The 19,988-nt window shown below is 44.1% G+C and overlaps 2 protein-coding genes across 4 annotated transcripts in view; one reads left to right on the top strand and one right to left on the bottom strand.

The window, feature by feature from the left end:
* The first annotated feature begins 52 nt into the window (after nucleotides 1-52).
* ndl (serine protease nudel) lies at nucleotides 53-10,220 on the top strand. Its single transcript, XM_002047301.4, has 15 exons — nucleotides 53-674; nucleotides 1,327-1,473; nucleotides 1,533-3,497; nucleotides 3,563-4,620; nucleotides 4,682-5,158; nucleotides 5,217-5,550; nucleotides 5,608-6,937; nucleotides 7,006-7,175; nucleotides 7,242-7,355; nucleotides 7,414-8,200; nucleotides 8,260-8,451; nucleotides 8,509-8,978; nucleotides 9,042-9,333; nucleotides 9,394-9,501; nucleotides 9,558-10,220. Exons 1-15 carry the CDS (start codon nucleotides 656-658, stop codon nucleotides 10,117-10,119), a joined length of 8,025 nt encoding a protein of 2,674 aa, XP_002047337.2. The 5' UTR covers nucleotides 53-655; the 3' UTR covers nucleotides 10,120-10,220.
* A 1,978-nt stretch (nucleotides 10,221-12,198) lies between these two features.
* The window catches only part of MCU (mitochondrial calcium uniporter), a 44,006-nt gene continuing 36,216 nt past the window's right edge, over nucleotides 12,199-19,988 (bottom strand). For 2 of the 3 annotated variants that reach the window (XM_070208492.1, XM_032435095.2), the window contains 5 exons: nucleotides 14,278-14,509; nucleotides 13,473-13,578; nucleotides 13,315-13,416; nucleotides 13,049-13,252; nucleotides 12,199-12,978 (listed from right to left, as the gene is read on the bottom strand). In XM_070208492.1, the coding sequence (XP_070064593.1) occupies nucleotides 12,727-12,978; nucleotides 13,049-13,252; nucleotides 13,315-13,416; nucleotides 13,473-13,578; nucleotides 14,278-14,509 (896 nt within the window). In that variant the 3' untranslated portion in view covers nucleotides 12,199-12,726. Of the gene's footprint in view, nucleotides 12,979-13,048; nucleotides 13,253-13,314; nucleotides 13,417-13,472; nucleotides 13,579-14,277; nucleotides 14,510-17,701; nucleotides 18,041-19,988 lie in introns of all 3 variants that reach the window. The other variant, XM_032435094.2, reaches the window with a different exon arrangement.

Raw genomic sequence — 19,988 nt, 5'->3', positions numbered from 1 at the left:
AGTCAAGGCTTGCTCGACCCCAACAAAGGGCATTGCCACCCATTCCAATTGATATCGGTGAGCTGGTCGCATGGGTGGGTGGTTCGTTGCTCTGCGATTCCCTTCAACTTGCACTCTTGACGCATTTTTCTGCATCGCTCGCAATTCGTTTGCCATTTTCATTAACCAAAAAATTGTAAAGTTCAAAACATTTTGTACACAGCACAGCAAATTGCACCTAAAAACTGGGTCGACGTCGTCGTCGACCATAAGCTGATCCACTTTCCGAAAGCTTCATAAGCGCGTCCAGCGTCGACAATGTCTTCAGTTGCCGTGTGGAGCCGGTTGAAACGCGCGGAAGTCGCTCGCATTGGAAATCGTCGTGTCATCGTGTCGTCTGATACCGTATACCCGGTCAGCCCTTTGGATTACCCAGCACTTGTTGCTGCTGATTGCTTTCGTTTTTTGTTTGAGTGAATCGCTGTAATCGGATGCTCCTTTTGGTAGCCCATTGTATAATAAACAAATGCTAAAAAGTGAAACTAAGATAATTAATTAAAATCTCAAATAAAAACTGTGTCAAATTCTGTTAAGTGAATTAAAATATATCATTCAGACATGCTTATAATATTAATTTGGAAATAAAGTGCCATCAAGTTAATCAGTATTTAGTAAAATGAAACAAAGTGTGGATGGTAGGTGATCTCGGATATTGCATAACATTCTTAGAATAAATACAACTTGTCATTTTAATTACTTTTTTGACTGAAATTTAGCCTGTTTGCCGCAAGCATTTGTCAGATTTTTAAGCTTATGTTTCCATTTTGTTCAATTTGACAATTTATTAAATCAGCAATTCTGCATATTGCGAAATTGGTCTGTTAAGAACTCGCTAAACAAAAAAAAAAAAAATATGTTGATAAAAATTGGTTGAATTTGGTAAAATTAATACTTGTAAACACAAATTTTTGCACGGCTACACTAAAATATTTTATTTGAACACCTACAATATAGCCAGATAGGGTGAGAGTCGACTAAGTTATACCCTGTCTGAGTTGCACATACCGAAATGTATAACTTTTAACTATCAATAAAAGAGACAGACTGCAAGAAAGTTCATTAGAATAAGAGTATGAGCATAAAAACTGTATGAAATTGTCAACATAACTTGTTAAGCTAATACAGAATTTAATGAGAATCGCATAGTAAGGCAGTATTTAAAGAACACGTTACTTGTGTGTGAGTAAAATTAGTTTGCAATGAGAGCGAAAGCTCTCGTAAAGCGAAAACTTTGAGTGCGTCTTTGTTTAAAAAAATATTTGACTACGATCTTATACACTTTCTCAGAGCTGGAGGCCAAGCGTACGCAGCGTGTTCCTCGTCGCTGCTGTCTTTTTCGTCTGCCCTGCACACGTATCCTGATCATATCCACATTGGTACTTATTACGTTGATGATCTCATTGATATATCATGGCATTGTACTCGAACGCATGGGTAAGCACAGACGCCAGAGCAGCCTCATCTTAGCATCAAAATATGATTACCACTTGCAGATCACCTGCGTCAAATAATGGCGCTCAATGAAAAGCACGCACACAACTTGCAACCCATCGATGAAGATGTCCTTACAAAAAGACCACAACTACAGCCTTTTCACATTCCGCTAAAGAAAGAGGATCCTGAGAGAATAGCTACCAAGAGCGAGGAGCAGTCATTGCGCTTAAAGCATATGCGCTTCAAGTTTCGAATGAAGCGAAAGCTTCGACTACCTCGTAGTTTGCAGTCTGTTGATCTGATTGATCCCCTCCAGCTGGAGGCCAACATGCAGCATCTGTATACAAGGATGCGCAGCAAACGTGCCAGGGCTGCGCTCAGCCAGCTGGAGAGCGAGTACGTGCGATGCAAGAAACAGACTCCAGAGGACTGCATGTCGGCCTTTATGCGCATGTACCAGATGGCCAAAGAGGTTACCGAGAAAATGGACAAGATGAAGGAAATTATAAGGGATCACCTAGGATCCCATAGCATTGAGTCGCATGAGCTTCATACATATGCACCAGCCAAGAAGACCAGAACAACAGTGGACCAGCAACAGGAGGTGACAACTCCGCTCACAAATGTCAGCGTGGCTGGCAACGGAGACAACGAGGAGACAACGCTGAAGCCCAATAGAGTTAAGATTAAACCAGCACAAATCAGTTGGATCATCGATGGTCCTGGCCACGACGAGCAGGAGGCCTATGTTGAGAATACGCCGAGAGCCATGGATCAGATCAATATGACCACAACGTTGGCTACGACAACAATGGAGAGCACAACGCCAACAACAACAATAGAGAGTACCACATCAACTAGCAGACGCAGTAGCTCCTCCGCCACCACAGAGGAGAACACAATGGCTACAACATCAATAGATGCCACCACATCAAGTAGTAGCAGCAGCATTAGCTCCTTCACCACAGAAGAGAATACAATGGCTACAACCTCAATAGATGCCACCACATCTAATAGTAGCAGCAGCAGCAGCTCCTTCACCGTTACCACGAACCAGCCCTTGGCCATTCTAACCACTGATGGACTAGACTCGGAGAATATTACAGATCAAATCACTTGGGTTCTGGACCGCTTCGATAAGGCCAAAGAGATTGTACACACCACAGAGGGAACTAATGAGAAAACAACAGAGACAGGCACAACAGAGAAAACAATTTCGCCTCAGGTTGTGCTACAAGAGACAACCAGCTTGCCAAGCTTTGAAATTCAGCCGGGTCCATTGCACTCCGATGACCACAGGGCCCAGCCCAGCGCCAATACAACCATCGCGCCTACAACAGATGCACCCGAATCATTCACAAAAGCAACCACAGGACTGAACGCGACGAACGTAGAAAATAAAGACATGCTGCCGGGCTCCACTACGTTAAGTCCAACCATAATGCCCATAAGTACAGTCAATACAACCACAATGCCCATTACTACGCTTAGCCCAACCACAACGACCGAAGCTGTGGATGGGCTCAATCGCACCGCATTTCCGACCAAGCCCAAGCCAATGAAGATCAGTTGGATTATTGACAGCGACGCCAGCAGCAATGAAGTGAATAGCACAACCCAAGCTGCAGCCACTGAAACCAGCACTGGAACCATTACTGAGACCACCACCGAATCCACCACTGAAGGTGCTCGTGCGGTGCATCCGTTGGATGATCCCAGCAGCATAGAAAACATGCTGGACAGCTTTGAGCGCCATAGGCAGGAGAAGCCTTTACTCAAAGTACTGCCCAGCAACGAGCAAGAGAAGCCTACTATCCAAATGCTGCCCAACAATGAGACCACAAACCATGAAGAGTCCAAGACTCCGAATGTCTATGATCGCAATCATTGGCTGCAGAAGTTCGAGCAGGATGCAGCACCGCCACAGGACGAGCTTATCGACACTTTTGGCACGGAGCTGGATGCCAAGAGTCTGCAGCAAATGGGGCCCAAAATAAACCCTATCAGTGGCAAGGTGCCAAATGGTAAAACAATTGCAGCTAGCCTGTGCTGTTCACAGTTCTGATATATACTTACTATTTCCTTCCAGCCGCCGATGCACAGCTTATGTCGATGTGTGCACAATTAACACGAAGACTGCGACAAAAGGCGGCCGCAGAGGGCGGCTCCGGTGAGCTAGAACCGTTTACTGCCTCGCCCAGCGTGCAGTTTACTAGCCGCGGACCGGGGGGCTTTCCGGTCTCTGGCGAAACAATGAAAGCCTCCGCCCAGTTCATGTTCAATCCGAACTTTGGCATGCCCAGCATACCTGTGTGCTTCTATATGACACCCGCCAATTTCCGCATGCCGATGTGGTCGCCCACGCCTTCGTTTATGGGCATGCAGGGCGCCCACTTTGGTGGCTCGTCCAATGCCGGCGGCATATTCTTTGTACCGCAGCAATTTGGGCCATCAGGCAATTTCTTTGGCGGCAGCGGCGGTACAGCGAGCGGTGCACAGAATCAGCTGCCCAACATCTTCTCGAAGAACGCATCACCACAGAAGCAGCAAAATGGACAGCAGCAGGTCTACTGCACCTACATGCAAAACCAGCAGGCACAAGCCGGACAGGGACAAACGATGCAAAACAATTTGTCGTCTGGCAGCCAGGCGGGCTTCTCCAATGCCAATTTCAAGATGCGGCATGCCAATCAGACCGGCATGGCCCATCACAGCCAGATCATCTACGCCTCCTATCTGGGTTTGCCGGAACAGTCGCAGCAGCGTTTCAAGTGCCCGGAAGCGGATCAGCTGGCCTGCTATGGTCAGCAGGAGTGCATTGCCGCATCGCGCTGGTGTGACAATGTCATCGATTGTCCTGATGGCAGCGATGAGTCGGCCTGCACCTGCGCCGATCGACTGGATGAGGAGCGTCTGTGTGATGGCTATGCGGACTGCCCCATGGGCGAGGATGAGCTGGGCTGCTTTGGCTGTGAGTCTCTGGCGCACTCCTGCTACGAGAATGCCGAGGAATATGCGCGACACAATCGCTCCACCTTGTCCATGTGCTACAGTCGCCACGAACGCTGCGATGGTTTTCAGAACTGCTTCAATGGACGCGATGAGCTGCAGTGCAGCATGCTGCTCACAGATGTTGGCCATCATATGGTAAGCTCAAACAGTACTGCTATAGAGATTACTCTTAGTAAACTTTCCTGTTGCTACTTAGTCACATGCAGCTTCTGCTTCGGAGGGCTATCTGTATCACAATCATCGCGGCGATTGGTATCCTGTGTGCAACAATGGCGCTAGGTGGGCGGCCGCCGCCTGTGAGTTGGAGGACCTTAATCAATCCGCAAATCTTACGTTCAAGCAGCTTACGCTGTCGGGTCCGTTCATAGAGCCCTCGTTGCATGCAGGCATACACTTTGCCCAAGGCTGCCATGGACGTAATGGCCAGGACACGCTGGTCGATCACGTTGCCTACGTCAAATGTCCGCCTCCGCAGTGTGGCCTGCCTAGCAAGCCTAGTGAGAGTGGGCGCGCAAAGCGCACGAAGAGGGCACCCATTGAGGATCGCCTTGAGTCGAATAAAGGTCGGATCGTGGGCGGCAGCTATGCAAGTCCCTTACAATGGCCCTTCGTAGTGGCCATCTACCGGGATGGCAAGTTCCACTGTGGCGGCACCATCTACTCGGAGCATTGGGTAAGTCTGGACATTTAGAAGCCACCTCTACTTAGCATCATCTTCCACCAACGCATAGATCATCAGCGCGGCGCACTGTGTAATCAACTATATAAAGTATTACTATGAGGTGCGCGCTGGACTCTTGCGCCGCACCAGCTACTCGCCGGCTACTCAGATACAAAGTGTTTCCCATGTGGTGGTGCATCAGGCTTACGAGCGGCGCAGCATGCGCAACGATCTCTCCCTGTTGCGCGTTGCGACACCGCTGCAGTTCAATCGCTGGGTGAAGCCCATTTGCCTGCCAGATATGGGGCGTACCACCTTTGGCCAGGACTGGATCTGGGGTCCAGAGGAGCACACGCTCTGCACAGTCATTGGCTGGGGCGCCATAAGGGAGAAGGGTCCAAGCAGTAGGTGTGCGTGGGATCATATTTGACAAATCATACTTAATTTTGTATCTGCTGCAGGTGATGCCATGCGCCAGGTCATTGTGCCCATACGCAAGGACTGCACGGATCCCGAGGATCGGGCTTCTGAGGACGTTTGTGCCGGTGAGCCGGGTGGTGGTCGCGATGCCTGCCAAGGCGATTCGGGTGGACCGCTCTTCTGCCGAAGCGTTAGTCAGCCGGAACAATGGTATTTGGCGGGCGTCGTCAGCCACGGCAATGGCTGTGCGCGTCCCAAAGAGTTCGGCGTCTATACACGTGTTGCCCTCTATCTGGACTGGCTGGAGCTAGCCGTGAAGCCCGGCTTGCTTCCAGCTCGCCAGCCGCTGCAGCACTGTCCGGGATTCATTTGCGTTTGGGGTGGCAAGCGTTGCATTTCCCAGCGTTTGCGCTGTGACCGCAACGTGGACTGCCTGGGCGGTGAGGATGAAGTGGGCTGTGCCTACAACTTTATTCCCGACATGGTGGGCAGCCAGCAAACTGTAAGCAGCACCACAGAAAGCGACTATTATCCACAGAAACAAGCGGCAGCAGACGACCAGGAAGCACAGCAGACGGAGCACAAGCAGCGTCAGGATGTTTCTATTGAAGATGCGGATTTGATTGCGCATATGCTGACAGCGCCAACAACCGAAAATGAAACCAAACAGTTCGGCTCCACTCCAGCAACAGCACAGAGTGATACCTGGACAATAGCTGAGGAGAGCAGCACGCCTGCAGTAGAGAATGAAGCGGAGCCTAACAACACGACTTCAGCCACTTCGGAAACAACAACCTTAGTGCAAACGACAACAACAGCAACAACAACATTGCCAAACAGCACTATGCCCACAACTTTGCCGCCGCCTACAACAACCGCTTGGCCCACTCCGACCGAGGATTTGATGAAACTGACGGATCTGATGAGCCAGCTGCTCGAAGAGTCAACAACTGCAACAACGGTCGAGCAACTGGCAAACACAACGCTGTTCGCGCTCACGACAGATGCGCCCAATAAGGGCACAACAACACTTGGAACAACAGCTGCAACAACAACTGACGCTGAGAGCACAACTTTGGCGGCGTTCACAGCCGCAGACTACAACACAACAGAAGCTGTGACACAGCCCACAACAACAGAGGCAACTACAACTTTGGCAACAACAGAGACAACTTCAACTGTGGCAACAACAGTAACAACACCCGCAACAACAACTTCACACGCATCACAGCCAACTGCATCAACAACACTAACAACATCAACTACACCAAGAACAACAGCATCAGCTGCAACCACTAAGCAGAGCACAACAGAGCGCAGCAAAGTCAGCGAGGCGGAGAAGCAGCTGCCCAATAAGTTCATCTGTCGGAAGTAAGTCATACTCCCAGCTGATAGTTGTGTAGTTTATAAATTATAAGTGCCTAATTTTAAATGTCCAGAATGCCTCAAATTGTGGATCTACAGCATCGCTGTGATCGCAGAGTGGACTGCGAGGATGGCACTGACGAACTGGACTGCAGCTGTCGTGACTATCTCAAGGGCGGCCTCAGCACGCTTATTTGCGATGGCAAAGCCGACTGTGAGGATCTGAGCGATGAGCAGAACTGTGGTAAGTTCAAGGCAAGAGAGCCACAGAGCCACTGCAGCGCTTAAAGTGAAATTTATGTAACTGCAGGTGGCTGCCAGGAGCACGAGTACCACTGCGCGCTGTCCAAGAGCTGTCTGCCGCTGGCCAAGCGCTGTGACAAAGTTGTGGATTGCAAGTTCAGTGAGGACGAAAAGGATTGCTGTATGTTGTTCCGCCCAGCTCCAGGCTCGCAATTAACTTGTTAACTCTCAATTCACAGTTGCCTTAACCAACGGTCATGATGTGCACTTCGATGCGCATCAGCAGCCCAAGTTCAGCAGCGTTGGCGTCTTCTCGAAAAATACGCACGGTTCGTGGCGCGTGGTTTGCGCCCATGAGACGGGCTTCCATGAGCACCAGGCTAAGACGGCGGATACAGTCTGCGCCTTGCTGGGCTTCAGGGGCGCCCAATACTACAACAGCACAGAGTTTGTCAGCCAGCAGGAGATGCATCCCATTACCCCAGAGCTCATCAGGTCACATTCTGGCAGCCAGCTGCGAGCGCTGATGCGGGACAATGTCCAATTGACCAGCACGGAGATGGTCCTGCCGAAGCATGCACAGCAAATGCCGCACGGGCGACAAAAGGCGCGCATCGTGGCCAACAAATGTCTGGGCATCTATGTGGAATGTAATGCCCGTTCTAATATGACATTGCCACTGAAAACTTTCAGCGCTGGACAGGTGATAAATCAGCGTCCTGCTGGGAATTTACCGGAGCTGCTGCCAACCATTGGCACGCACAAGAAGCCGAATGTGCACTTTAAACCGCAGCAGCCGGCGCAGCTGGTCAAAAAAAAGGATGAAATTATGGATCGCCTGGACATGCTGATCAAGAGCAAGAATAACAAGACGCTGCTGGTGCAGGAGCAGCTGCACGAGGCCATTGAGGAGCTGCATTGGCCTTGGCTGGCTGATGTCTATGTGAATGGTGAACTCTGGTGTCTGGGAGTCCTCCTGGACAAGCACTGGTTGCTGGTGCACGAGAGCTGCCTCGCCGGCATAAGGTTTGTTGGGTGCATCTATCAGTCTATGCTAACTTCTGATCCACTCTTATCTTCTGCAGCTTTGATACGCACTACATCAGCGCCTTGCTGGGCGGTGGCAAGACCAAGCGCTCTTTGCACCGCAGCACCTACGAGCAAATACTTCGTGTGGACTGCTTCGAAGCGGTGCCCAGGTCCAATGTACTGCTGTATCATCTGGAGCAGCCGGCAAGATTTACGCACTACGTCCTGCCCACTTTTCTGCCTGAAATGTAAGCACTTGCATTTTTCAATACACTATGCTCACTGATTATCCGTTTATTTCACAGTTCGGATGAACAAGAGAGCGCCCCGCATGAATGCATAAGCGTGCTGCATGACGATTTCACTGGACGCATCAAGACGGTGGCCATTACAAGAGTCAGCAATGATGCCAGCTGCAAATCCTGCTATCAAATGCAGGAGCGTCAGCCCTCGGGTAATTTGATGCGCATGCTAAATGTAAGCGCCGAGGATATGGCATCCATATCGGATGAAGTGGAACTGCTTAGCGGTGTGACGGCCAGGGCGATGCCTGCACTCACCAAATTCACCAGCTGCACGCAATTTGGACAGAGGAATCTGAGTGATGTTCAAGTGCAGCCCAGCGACCAGGGCGTGCTTGTGTGCCGGGATTCGCATACCGGCTGGTATCCTTCGGCAATTTTTAATTATAATAATACCGACTGTCAAAGCTTCAGGGCACCTTTTGGCATTAGGACACTGAACGAGGCCTACAAATCATTGCAGGAAATTATGGGTATATAACTTATAGTTGTGTGTAATTCTAGTTGACTGTTTAACTGCGATATATACTCCACAGATCAACCGCAGTGCAGCAATGTGCAGTCATCGCCTCCATGTGAAACACATCGTTGTCCCCTGGGCGTCTGTCTGCCGCAGTCGGCGCTCTGCGATGGCCGCAGCGACTGTCACGATAGCAGCGATGAGGAGGTGTCCAAATGCCGTGAGCTGAAACAACACTGTGCACCGGGCGAAATGAAGTGCCGTACGAGCGCCAAGTGTGTGCCGAAGAGCAAATTTTGTGATCATGTGCCGGACTGTCAGGATATGACGGATGAACCCACAATTTGCAGCTGCTTTACTTATTTGCAGTGAGATATATACAGCTTGATATTGATAAAGTAAATACTAATGACATTGATCCCCTTTAGGGCCACGGACCCTTCCAAGATATGCGATGGCAAGCGCAATTGCTGGGACAAGAGCGATGAGAGTTCGGTGCTGTGCAACTGTACCGCGGATCACTTTCAATGCAGCTCGTAAGTCAACTACAAACAGCACTTGGGGGCTCGCCTTTGACTCATTTTATCTTTAGCTCTCCTGAGGATTGCATACCACGTGATTTTGTGTGCGACAAGCATCCTGATTGTCCCAACGGCGAGGATGAGCGCTTCTGCTTTGGTATTGAGCACCCGCTGCAGGAGCAGCAGCAGGATTACTGGGCGCATAGTGAATATAGTCACAAGAAATTAGTATCACAGTATGGCCAAGTAATTGAACAAACATATGGCATTTGGCACACCAAATGCTTTCCCAAGACCTCGCCACCCAGCATATCCGAAGTGCGTGATATCTGCAAGAAGCTGGGCTACAATCCGGATCGATTTCCCAGCTATCGCCTCATAGATGATGCCACCAACGAGGCCAAGCACACCTTTGAGGTAGCTGACAGACGAGGTCGCGCTTTCGGCAATGACACATTGGTCGGCAAATATCGGGACTCCACAAAGGCGCTGATCGTCAGCAAATTTTCGCCGTTGCAGCTTAACGAACAGCTAACGCTGTTCCTCAAGCCTAGCCGGCCCATTGCTGAGCTCGTTAGATGGAATACAACGGATTCGAATCGCTGTTTCAGGCTGGAAATACGATGTGCCTGAATATTTGTTTCCAAACCTATCTAAATCTCGTGATTGTCTTTTTGTACGTTTTAGTAGCAAATAAAAACGAGATTCTTAACATTCTCTACAAAATACTAAAATGTTTTTCTATTTTTTTAAATTATGTTTCAATTTTTTATTTATTTATCATTTTTAATCAGTTGTCTAGTTGCCGCATAATTTTCTGTTATGTATTTATTCATTTTTATTTATTTAATCCTTTTCATTTCCGTTTGTTTTTAGAATTTTAAGTATTTCTGAAGCTGGGTTCCTGAACTTGATTATGTTTAACAAACAAATTTATGTTTTTATAAATGTAAAAAATCGCATGTTTTTTCTTGTTTAGTCAAAATTTAAACAATTGAATACTTAAAGCACTTATCATAATTTCTGTTTTTTTTTTTTTTGTTTGGTTTAGTTTGTTAAATATAAATTCGTTAAAAAGATTTAAGATTGGTTTCTTTTCGAAAAAAAGGTACGTCAGAATCATAAATATCAAGTTTCTTAAGAGCAGTTAAACACCATGTGGGGATTAGTCCAGTTTTGATGTTGTTTTATAAGTACAGTTAACAATAGTTAAGTTTAAATATATAAGTATTTTAACGAGCATCATAGTTATCTTTTTAATTTTAAAGAAGGCTGGGTATAATTTTTGTTTAAGTTAGTTTTTTAATAAGTCTTTGGCGCTGATTACAACAATATAAGTGTGGGAATACTCTTAGTAAATTTAAGTAAATTAAATGAATTTTAGGGAACTTTAGACAATTATATCAAATATTATTTAGGAAAGTTTCATTTATAAGTGAATTTTAGTTCATTATTTGTTTGTTGTTTTTTATACAAATAAAAAACAATATTTTTCTTTATAATTTCAAATTGAATCACAAATGTTTTTTATATATTTGTTGTATGTATGAATAATACTTAGGCTAATGTTAGTGTGTGTTATTAAGATTTGCAATTTGGTTAGTTGTGTATTTTAAATGTGCGTATTTGTTTTAAGTGTAGTGAGCGCATTGAAAAGCTATGCTAGAGTGTGGCTTATAAGCTTCCGAGTGTGGTTGTGAGTGATTGGTTTCAGGGTTTAGAATCAATACAGTACATAGTAGATATAGGCATAAAGTTTTTAACACAACCTTTTTCGCGATTCTAGGTTTAGAGCTTTAGAGCGAAAGCGTAAAACGGTAAAACTATTGGCCAATTATCAAAGCCCAGTTGCTTATACTAAATTCATTTTAGGCTTCATTTGCAGCTATTTCCATTTGTAACTTTCTTGCCATTATGCAAAACAATTTTCGGATCTTAAATATCGTTTACGTTGTCATGAAACACAGCAGTTTGTATATTTACATGTACATTTTTATAATTTATAAGTACCTATCAAATTAGTTGCTGTCACTAATGTTATGGCATCATTATCATATTCATTATCATTTTAGTTTAGGAATTTCGTAAACATTACTAACTACATAATTTGTGTGTTAAATGTTGTTGTTGCTAAAACTCTTAATGAAATAGTTGGTGCGTTTTTATTTACAGTTTGTATATATATGTATATATATATATATATATGTATCTAGTATTTGTTATCGTAAAGAGTTAGTATAGTTAGTATATGCTAAGTAGGTATATTAAAGCTTAGGAAGTTAGTAGATTTCACTGCAAGTTTTCACGGTTTTCTTCACACTGATGAGCGCCCCTGTCTAAATTAAATTATATTTATAATAGGTGGTTAAGTATATGATGTTGTTTCAGTTAAATATACAAATGTATTTCAAGTTTTCTTATTTCAGCCTGGGAATCATAGCTGTCAGTTTCGCATTCCCTCAGCTCTTCAAACAAAAAGATATTAACTCTTATATTCGTTCTCTCTTCTGCTAGAAAGTATGCTAATGGTTTTTAGAAGTTTAATTCAGCCCAAGAGCATGTTGCAAGTTCGTCTTCAGACAAGTTAACTCTTTAAAAAAAAATGGCATTTTTCTGAAAAGCTTGTAGCCCGAAACTCAAGAGAGTTTATCTTAAGAGCTTGGAATATAATTCAAATATTGAGAAAAAAATTTAATAAAGAAACTCAAAAAATAATATTCAATAAATAAATCATATATTTTACTAGAACTTTCACAACGCACACAGTTGATGCTTAAAAACAAATCACTGATTAAATAAATAACTAAACAAAAGTTAAGCAAACACCTTTAGCAGATGACGTCATTTGTGAAATTTGTGCGCTTTCTGGGCCCATTAAAACTTTGGCTTAGGCTAAAAATTAAAAAATAACTAACTAAACATTCAGTTAACAGAAAAGGATAGTACACTCAACAAACGAATGAACAATTAAGTAAGAGCAAAACATATAAAACCATAGCTGAATATATCTATATGGAGTTGACTATAATTTCGATCACTGTACGATAACATTGGCTAAATGACGAGTTGATTGATTGAGAGCTTGCGAGTGTTTAAATGTAGATTTGAGTTTCATTTTTTTATAGGTGGCTACTTCAGCTTTCCCTTCGTTCCCTGCTTTCTCTTCATTCCTTACATATGCTCTCTGGTCTGTTGTCTCTGTTCCGATGTCTAGAAGAGCAGAAGCTGGCCACGAGGTTCTTAAGTACTTTTCTCTTTACACTTTTCCGTCCCATTGCTCTCTTCAATAGGTGGTGAATCCAGCTGGGTGCGGACCAAATGAGCTGGCAGACCCATATTGATGGGATCATTGAGACGTCTCAGATTGTATTCCAATTCCGCAGATCTACGCTTCAGTCGATTATAGTGTTCCACATCGAACTGAACTTTTTTGGCATTCTTATAAATGTTCAGCGAGTACTGGCGATTATATACATTCTCCATGATATATTCCTGGCAGGGATGTTGGATGCGATTATTGAACATTATAGTTCCTTGAAATGAGTACAATCTTCGCACTTACTCGCTTGGTTACACAATAGTAGGCGTACATGGCCATTGTCGTGCCATAGGTGACAAAATAGGTCACCGGCTCCATAATATCCCAAGAGTATTCCCACCAGGTTAAGCGCGCGAGTATGCCGAATTGCACGGACATTAGACCCAGGCCCACCCAGGTCATCATATTGGTTCGGCGCTCAGCCTTTTTGAAAAGCTCCATTTTTTTCTGATGTACAAAACAAGTGATAATCGGATTAATCCATAAGATCTATTTTATAGTCAACCAACCTCCTCCAGCGGCTCCAGTTCGTAACGCAGGTTTTCCAGTTCCTTGGCCAATTGATTGCTCTTCTCCAGCTGATACTCGCCCACATTGAAGGCCTCATAGAGCTGCAAAAACTCGGATTTATGTGAAATTCGTTCGGCCTATTTATTGTTTCGCGCACCTGTGCTATGATCTTGCGCACGTCGTCCATCTTGTCAATTTTCTCGGTCGTGATCTTTTCGCGTTCCGGCGGCTTCACATCCAAATTGCGATTGTTTATTTGTATACTGCCATGAAAAATATATCAGTTAGTTGTCCATTTGTGTTTGCGGCACATTTTTTTACACTGTTAAGCTGTCTATGGAAATTTGTTGTGAAACAAAGTTTGGTTTGCTGGATCTTGGGGTAACTATTTAAATTTGAATACAACTTAAGCGTCTCAGGCGCCAGACAAGTGGCAAGCGTCCATGAACAATGGCAGTGGTATATCTAGTTGACGTTGGAATCGTTGTCGGCGCTGTTGTCTCTGTTAAGTGGTGCCATTAAAGCTAGAAGCCCCTGTTCCCTATGCAAAGTTTGGTTCCGCACAAACCTTCCCAAGTTTGCAATAGTGCATACAATTTTATTTTATGCCCACCCCGGAGATGCATTCCATATACATAACTGAGAACGGAAACGAATTTGTGCATTTGTGTCATGCAAGAAAGCCAGTGTAGCTTCTTGGTACTTAGCCCAGGTACTTGGCTCTATTGGCTTGTGGAATGGCCCTATGATTTATAGTGATGCTTGAGAGGCATCTTTTGAAATTCATGGCAACAATTTTATCATACTATTTATTGATTGCTTATCGGCCATGTTTTATATGTTTGAACAGGCCCTGGGCCTCATGTAACGCTAGCTTGACATTGGCGGAATGTGGATTAATTTCCATCATAAAGGTAAGACTGCTCAGATATAAGCAGCAGGTATTATATTGCGGCACTTACCTGAATTCATCGTCCAGCAATCGTTCAATGGTGCAGGAGGAAGCAATGCGCACGCCGTGCTTGTTGATAACCGCAGCACGATCTATGCCCCGATCCTCCTCCCTGAGCATTGTCAGCAGATTCCCAACGGTGTGCGAGATGGGCTTCAAGGCGAACTGGCACAGTTCATTGCGACTTGGCAGGCGAACTGTCAAATGTGGCATGCCATTGATATACTCCAGACTGACATCATCTATGGGGCAAGTGAGTGGAACAAAATAGGGGACATTAAAATCAATCAATAGCTCAAATGATATTTATTTTTAGTTATCTCTACATTACGTAAACTGCTTGAAGATCCCTAAAGCCATACACAAGAGAGATTAATCTTAGTCGAAACAAATGCGAAAAAGTGACTTTTGGCTTTTACTTAATTTCCAAGAAGCTTGCGAGTTAGTTACTTTAACGCCAGCTGCGGCACAAAGTTCTGTTAAGTGTCGAGTCATGATGTGGCAACGTTTCTAACCTAGCCCAACAGTGCTTATGATTGTGCGCAGTTATAGTTATATAGTATTTGTGTCAGATTGCGTTGCAGGCTATTTTTTTATTTCTTTTGTTTTTATTAATTGCCCGCAGAGCTACTCAAGGTTGTTGAATGCAGTTAGTCGTACGAATTGATCGCTGAGGCATGACGCATATGACGCCTGCCCCCAAGCGATGTGGCAAAGATTGGTAGCTGGCTAAAAATGAGCAGATAAGACACAAATGACAGCGGCAACAATTCAATTAGCTGTTGCTGTACTCACACTCACACACACCTCTAAAAATAGTGAGTGTGCGTGCTGATGTTTTCACTTTGTCGCATGTGTGGGCTGCGCTTTTGTGCAGCAGCTTTGAAGTAGCACAAAGCACAAGAGCCTATGCTATATAAATATATATATATTTATATATATAAATGTATATATAGAAATTAATACACATAATTTATATATACATGTTTTCGCTGTGGCACATGCAACACGCCAAGTGGCCAGCGATGCAAGCAGCAGCCCAATAGCTTCTAATAAGAGATTTGCCTCAGTTTAAGCGCATTTACTGGGTCTTAGTTGCAGTTACTGTCTATAAGCAGTAGATGTTGTTGCTGTTGTTGTCGGCGGCGCCACTGAAATGTGGGTAACTAGTGTTGTTGTTATTACTGTTGTTGTTGGTTTTGTTGCTTGGCTAACTGCGCCCAGGTCCATCGCTCATTGCTAGCTGTTGTTGTGATTATTATTTTCATGCACTTTGATTTTTTGGGATTTTAAACACATTTTATATATGTGTTTTATGTTTTCTTTTTTTTTTTTTTTCTCCTTCTACTTCTCTTCTTTTATTTTCTATATATATTTTTTCTGTTTGCGGCTTCTGCTTGATTATTGATAGTTTGAGAGTTTTGTGTTAATTTTCAGTTAACTTTCTGATTTTCGCGCTTGCAGACGTGTGTCTCGGTTTGTTGATCGCTGAGTCGAGTCGAGTCGAGTCTCACGCACACCCACACACGCACACACAACGGCTCTGTGGCTGTGCGTTGTGCTTTGTTGTTTTAGTGTACGTGGCAAGAAGCTATAAAAAAATATACTCGAATGCTATAAACCATATGTGATATAAGCTATGCCCAACTAACTAGCACTAACTAAACTATTAAAAGAATATGGCCAAAAGAAAAAAAAGTTCTATGAACTTGATTCGTGTTTTGCGGTCGTGTCAAAGTGCTGCCACATTGCGTTGCCGCAATCACCCACAAAAGCTGCTGCCTGCCACAACACGCTTACACACTCTCACACACACACACACACACTATTTGATTTGTATGTGGATAGCATTGCCTACAACGCAAAAAGTTCAATTTTGCAAACTTTGACAAGCGGCAAGCGGCATTTGCTCTCAGATAACTAACCACAGGAAACATGACGCATACGCATACACGACACACACACACACAAAATACCCACAACCGAGTTGTGAGTCCTGTCACTGATTTTGTTGTTACCAGTTATATCGTTGTTGCCAAAGTAAACACTAACCATAGAGGTTTTCAACACCCCTCAAAAACCGCAGAGCGTGCAGGGGCGTGCAAACATTGATTAAATTCCTGTTATCCTGTAGGAGCGTGTCATGTCTTTGCCACAACTTTTGGTGCTTTGCTCTCATCAAAACTTAATAGGCAGTTTCCGCAGGCCAAGCACAGGGCTAACAAGTGCCACACATTCACATAGACATAGAAATCACACACACATACACACACACTCAAAGGAATTGAGGTCAAAGTGTAGCAAGCGGAAATGCAATGCGGCAATCAGCCTACAAATTTATAACAGTCAGCTTTTGTAGTCGTTGCACGTGTGTGTGTGTGTCAGTAGTATACTTGCAATTAACTCTTATTTAAGTTGACTACGCGATGTTAAATAGCTGAGCATAGTATAGAGCATTTGTTAGCTTTTTACATAGCATTACGTTTAAAAATAAGTGCACAGCCAGAAAGGTGGCATTTCTATTATCACTACAGCGATAGTTAATACAAACAAGTAAGGTATCTCAATTTGTGTTATTTATAAATTTGGATTTTTTAAGCTACTATTTCGGCTTCTCTGTAGGCTTTAATTAACTATTTTTATAAATCTCCTTCGAACAAAACTCGTTCTATTCTAGTTGTCGTTTCAAGTTTTCATCTTATATGTAAAATATAGTCAGCTTCGTGTTCAGTGACATGTCGGCTAATATGCAAATTGCTTGCATTTTCGCGCAGCTCTATAATATTGTCATGTGTGGCGGGCAATCAGAATAGCTTGGCAACTGTGTTGCATACTTAGCGGCAACGCGAGTTGCAATGCTGCAACGGGGCGTATGAGCGTTGCATGATTACATGAGTTCTGGCTTCTGTGCAAGTCCTTGCTTTACCATCCCCCCCCCCCTGCTCGTCGAGTATGCAAAATTTGTTGCTCTGCTGTATTATTATGAATTCCGCACTCTGCAATTTGACAGCGATTTCATTTTGAATACATGTTCAACAGCTCTGGCCGTGTTGCATGTTGTGCGTGGGTGCGTGTGTAGCAATTGGGCATTTAAATTAAATTATAAAAGCTCAGTCGAAGCGTTTAAAAACTGCATGCATAAGGCATTTAAAAGTACATTTCAAATTGAGCACAAACATAAATAAAAGAAAGAAACACACACACAAAGTGAAAAGCGCGCAGCAAACACTCAACTTGAGCTATTAGTGGGTAAGTTCTGTAAGTTGATGAGGCGGGGCTAGGCGTGCGGCTGTGGCAGGCAACACGATAACTGCTTTGTGCTGAGATTACGCGACTCGGCGATAAAGTCGGCTGCGGCTCCATTGTGCAACCAAGCGATGAGAGCAGGACTTAGGACTGCGACTCCTATTTGTACCTGACCAGCAGCTACCTACCATTGTGTTGCGACAAAGTCGAAGCGTTGCCACAAGCCGAAGAAGAAGAAGGAGTCGACGACGCATTGGTGGCAGTATTATTTACGAGCGGCAGCGCCTGAGAAGGTCGCTTCCAGGAGCCAGGCGACGACAAATGGGAGCTTGTTCCTGTTGTACCAATTGGTGTTGTTGGATCGTCTGCTGATACTATCGTTGTTGTTGTTGTTGTTGCTGCTGTTGTTGTTGCTGTTGTGTTCTTTAAGCGTTCAATTAGTGTTTGCTTTTTGCCCGTTACGCTCAGACCGCGCGCTCGCAGAAGCGCCTTCAAATCGCTCAAATTGAGGCGCCCAAAATCCTCGCCTGGCAACGGAGCGCAGCGAAAAAAAAAATACAAAGAACACATAAAAAAGAAAAATAGGCGTGCCAGAAAATAAGTAAAATGAAATTAAAATTTTCCATGAAAAGGTGTTAGGCGAGGCGTGGCATACAGAAGAAAAGAAAGGAGAAAAATTAAAAAAAAAAAGAGAGAAGAAAATGGCAAGCGGCAGGCGAAAAGTGCAGGGGCAGCTGCTGCGCCGGCACCTTTTCTTCTGCATAATGAATCAGAAAACAAACAGCGCCCACAAAAAAGGGCAGCACATAAAAAAGAAGAAGGCAGCAGTAGGAGTGAAAAAAAAGCGCAGTTAAAATTGATGGCACGTGCAGTTAACGCCACGCAAAATGCACATAAAAAACACCAACAAACTCAAGTAAATGTGTTAAAAAGCAGCGAAAAAAAAAAAACAAACTGTGACTGGCCCCAAAATGTTGATGAAGACACGCGCCCCGGACCTAGGCAGGACCAAAGGCCTGTGACATCTTTCTTTTATTATTATTATTTTTTTTTTGTAAAACCAGGAAATGACACGCACAACGCGCGACATTAATGCAGAGAGTGATGAAATGCGGGCGGAGTTGGCAGCCGTGTGGCAGGCAGTTGAATGCTTTTGTCAGCCACAGACTGCATGATAAGTTGCAAAGTTGTCTGATTTTGAATAAGTCACGTAAATTACAAGAGCTATAATATGGTAACAAATTAAGGCAATTAAACAATTTATTAAGCATTTGTTGACTTTATAATGCAAGACAAGTATCTGTTTTCTTTTGTATATGGCTTAAGCACTTACTTTAATGGAATTTCCTGAAAAACAATTTATCTCTAACCCCCTCATTTAGTACATTAATCCGCATCCCTTTTGTATAATAAAGCTTTGACTAGCTTTCAGCTTTCGCTCCAAACCTATTTGCTTTGGACTTTCCGCACAGCCCTTTGCTATCCTGACCACTTTGGTCTGTTTAAGACCAGTTATTTTATACGATGCCCTTCGTTATCCCATTTCAAGCTTAAAACACACTCAAAATGCTTTTAATTTAAGAGCAACAACAAAATTGCAGCAGCAACTCAAGAGTTAAGCAGAAACACAAAACTTAATAGAACAAAATCAAAACAGGAAAACATAACTCCAAATATGCCTTTAAGCTAATCAAATATTTATGAAATTGCAGGCTCTCTTTTATATGCCGACCTTTATATACGCTTGTATACGACAAATATACGTGTTTATATATATATTACCCCCCACTTTGTATATTTATGATATACGGAGCAATAAATTTGTTGCCAGATTTTGAACGCTGTGGCCATTGAATAAATCGCAATTTATGACGCTTTCAAGTTCAAATCAGTTTGCGGCAACATAAATTAAGGCTAAACTCGAGAATGAATTCCAAATTTCAAATTGTAATTGCGATGAATAAAAGAAAACTAGTCCGATCAATTAATTAATAAAAAAAGGCTGCGTTAGCCACAGAGCGGAGTGCGAAAAGGAAAAAGTTGCATGCACTTTGGAAAATTAAACAAGAGCGACGACTTTTTTTCTTTTATGCGTGTGCGTGTGTCTCTGTGTGTGTGTGTGTGTGTGTGCGCAACCGCGGCAACCGCAGCGGCTATTGTGTTATCCGTTGTGCTTAGGCTTTTAATATTTTAGTTGCGTTGGCTTTTCATGCTCGCCCAGGAATGCGGTTGGCGCGTGTTAAGGGGCTTTACCTTGGACTGACGTTGCTGCTGCTGCCACCTCGCGTGTGTTTGCGCAAACAGTCAAAGCAATTGCGCAGTTTGCACAATAAACTTAACAGCAGCCGCATGCGGGCTAACAAATGTAAACAAAGCCTAAAAAGAAAACTCCATTGCGCGCAAAAGTAGGCAATGCTTTTTTGCACTTCTTTTAGGGCACATTATGAAATGCAGCCATTGTATGTGTGAAAAGTT

This window comes from Drosophila virilis, chromosome 3 (genome assembly GCF_030788295.1).
Source record: "Drosophila virilis strain 15010-1051.87 chromosome 3, Dvir_AGI_RSII-ME, whole genome shotgun sequence".
Taxonomy (NCBI): Eukaryota; Metazoa; Arthropoda; class Insecta; order Diptera; family Drosophilidae; genus Drosophila; species Drosophila virilis.
This window is presented reverse-complemented; position numbering and strand designations above follow the sequence as displayed.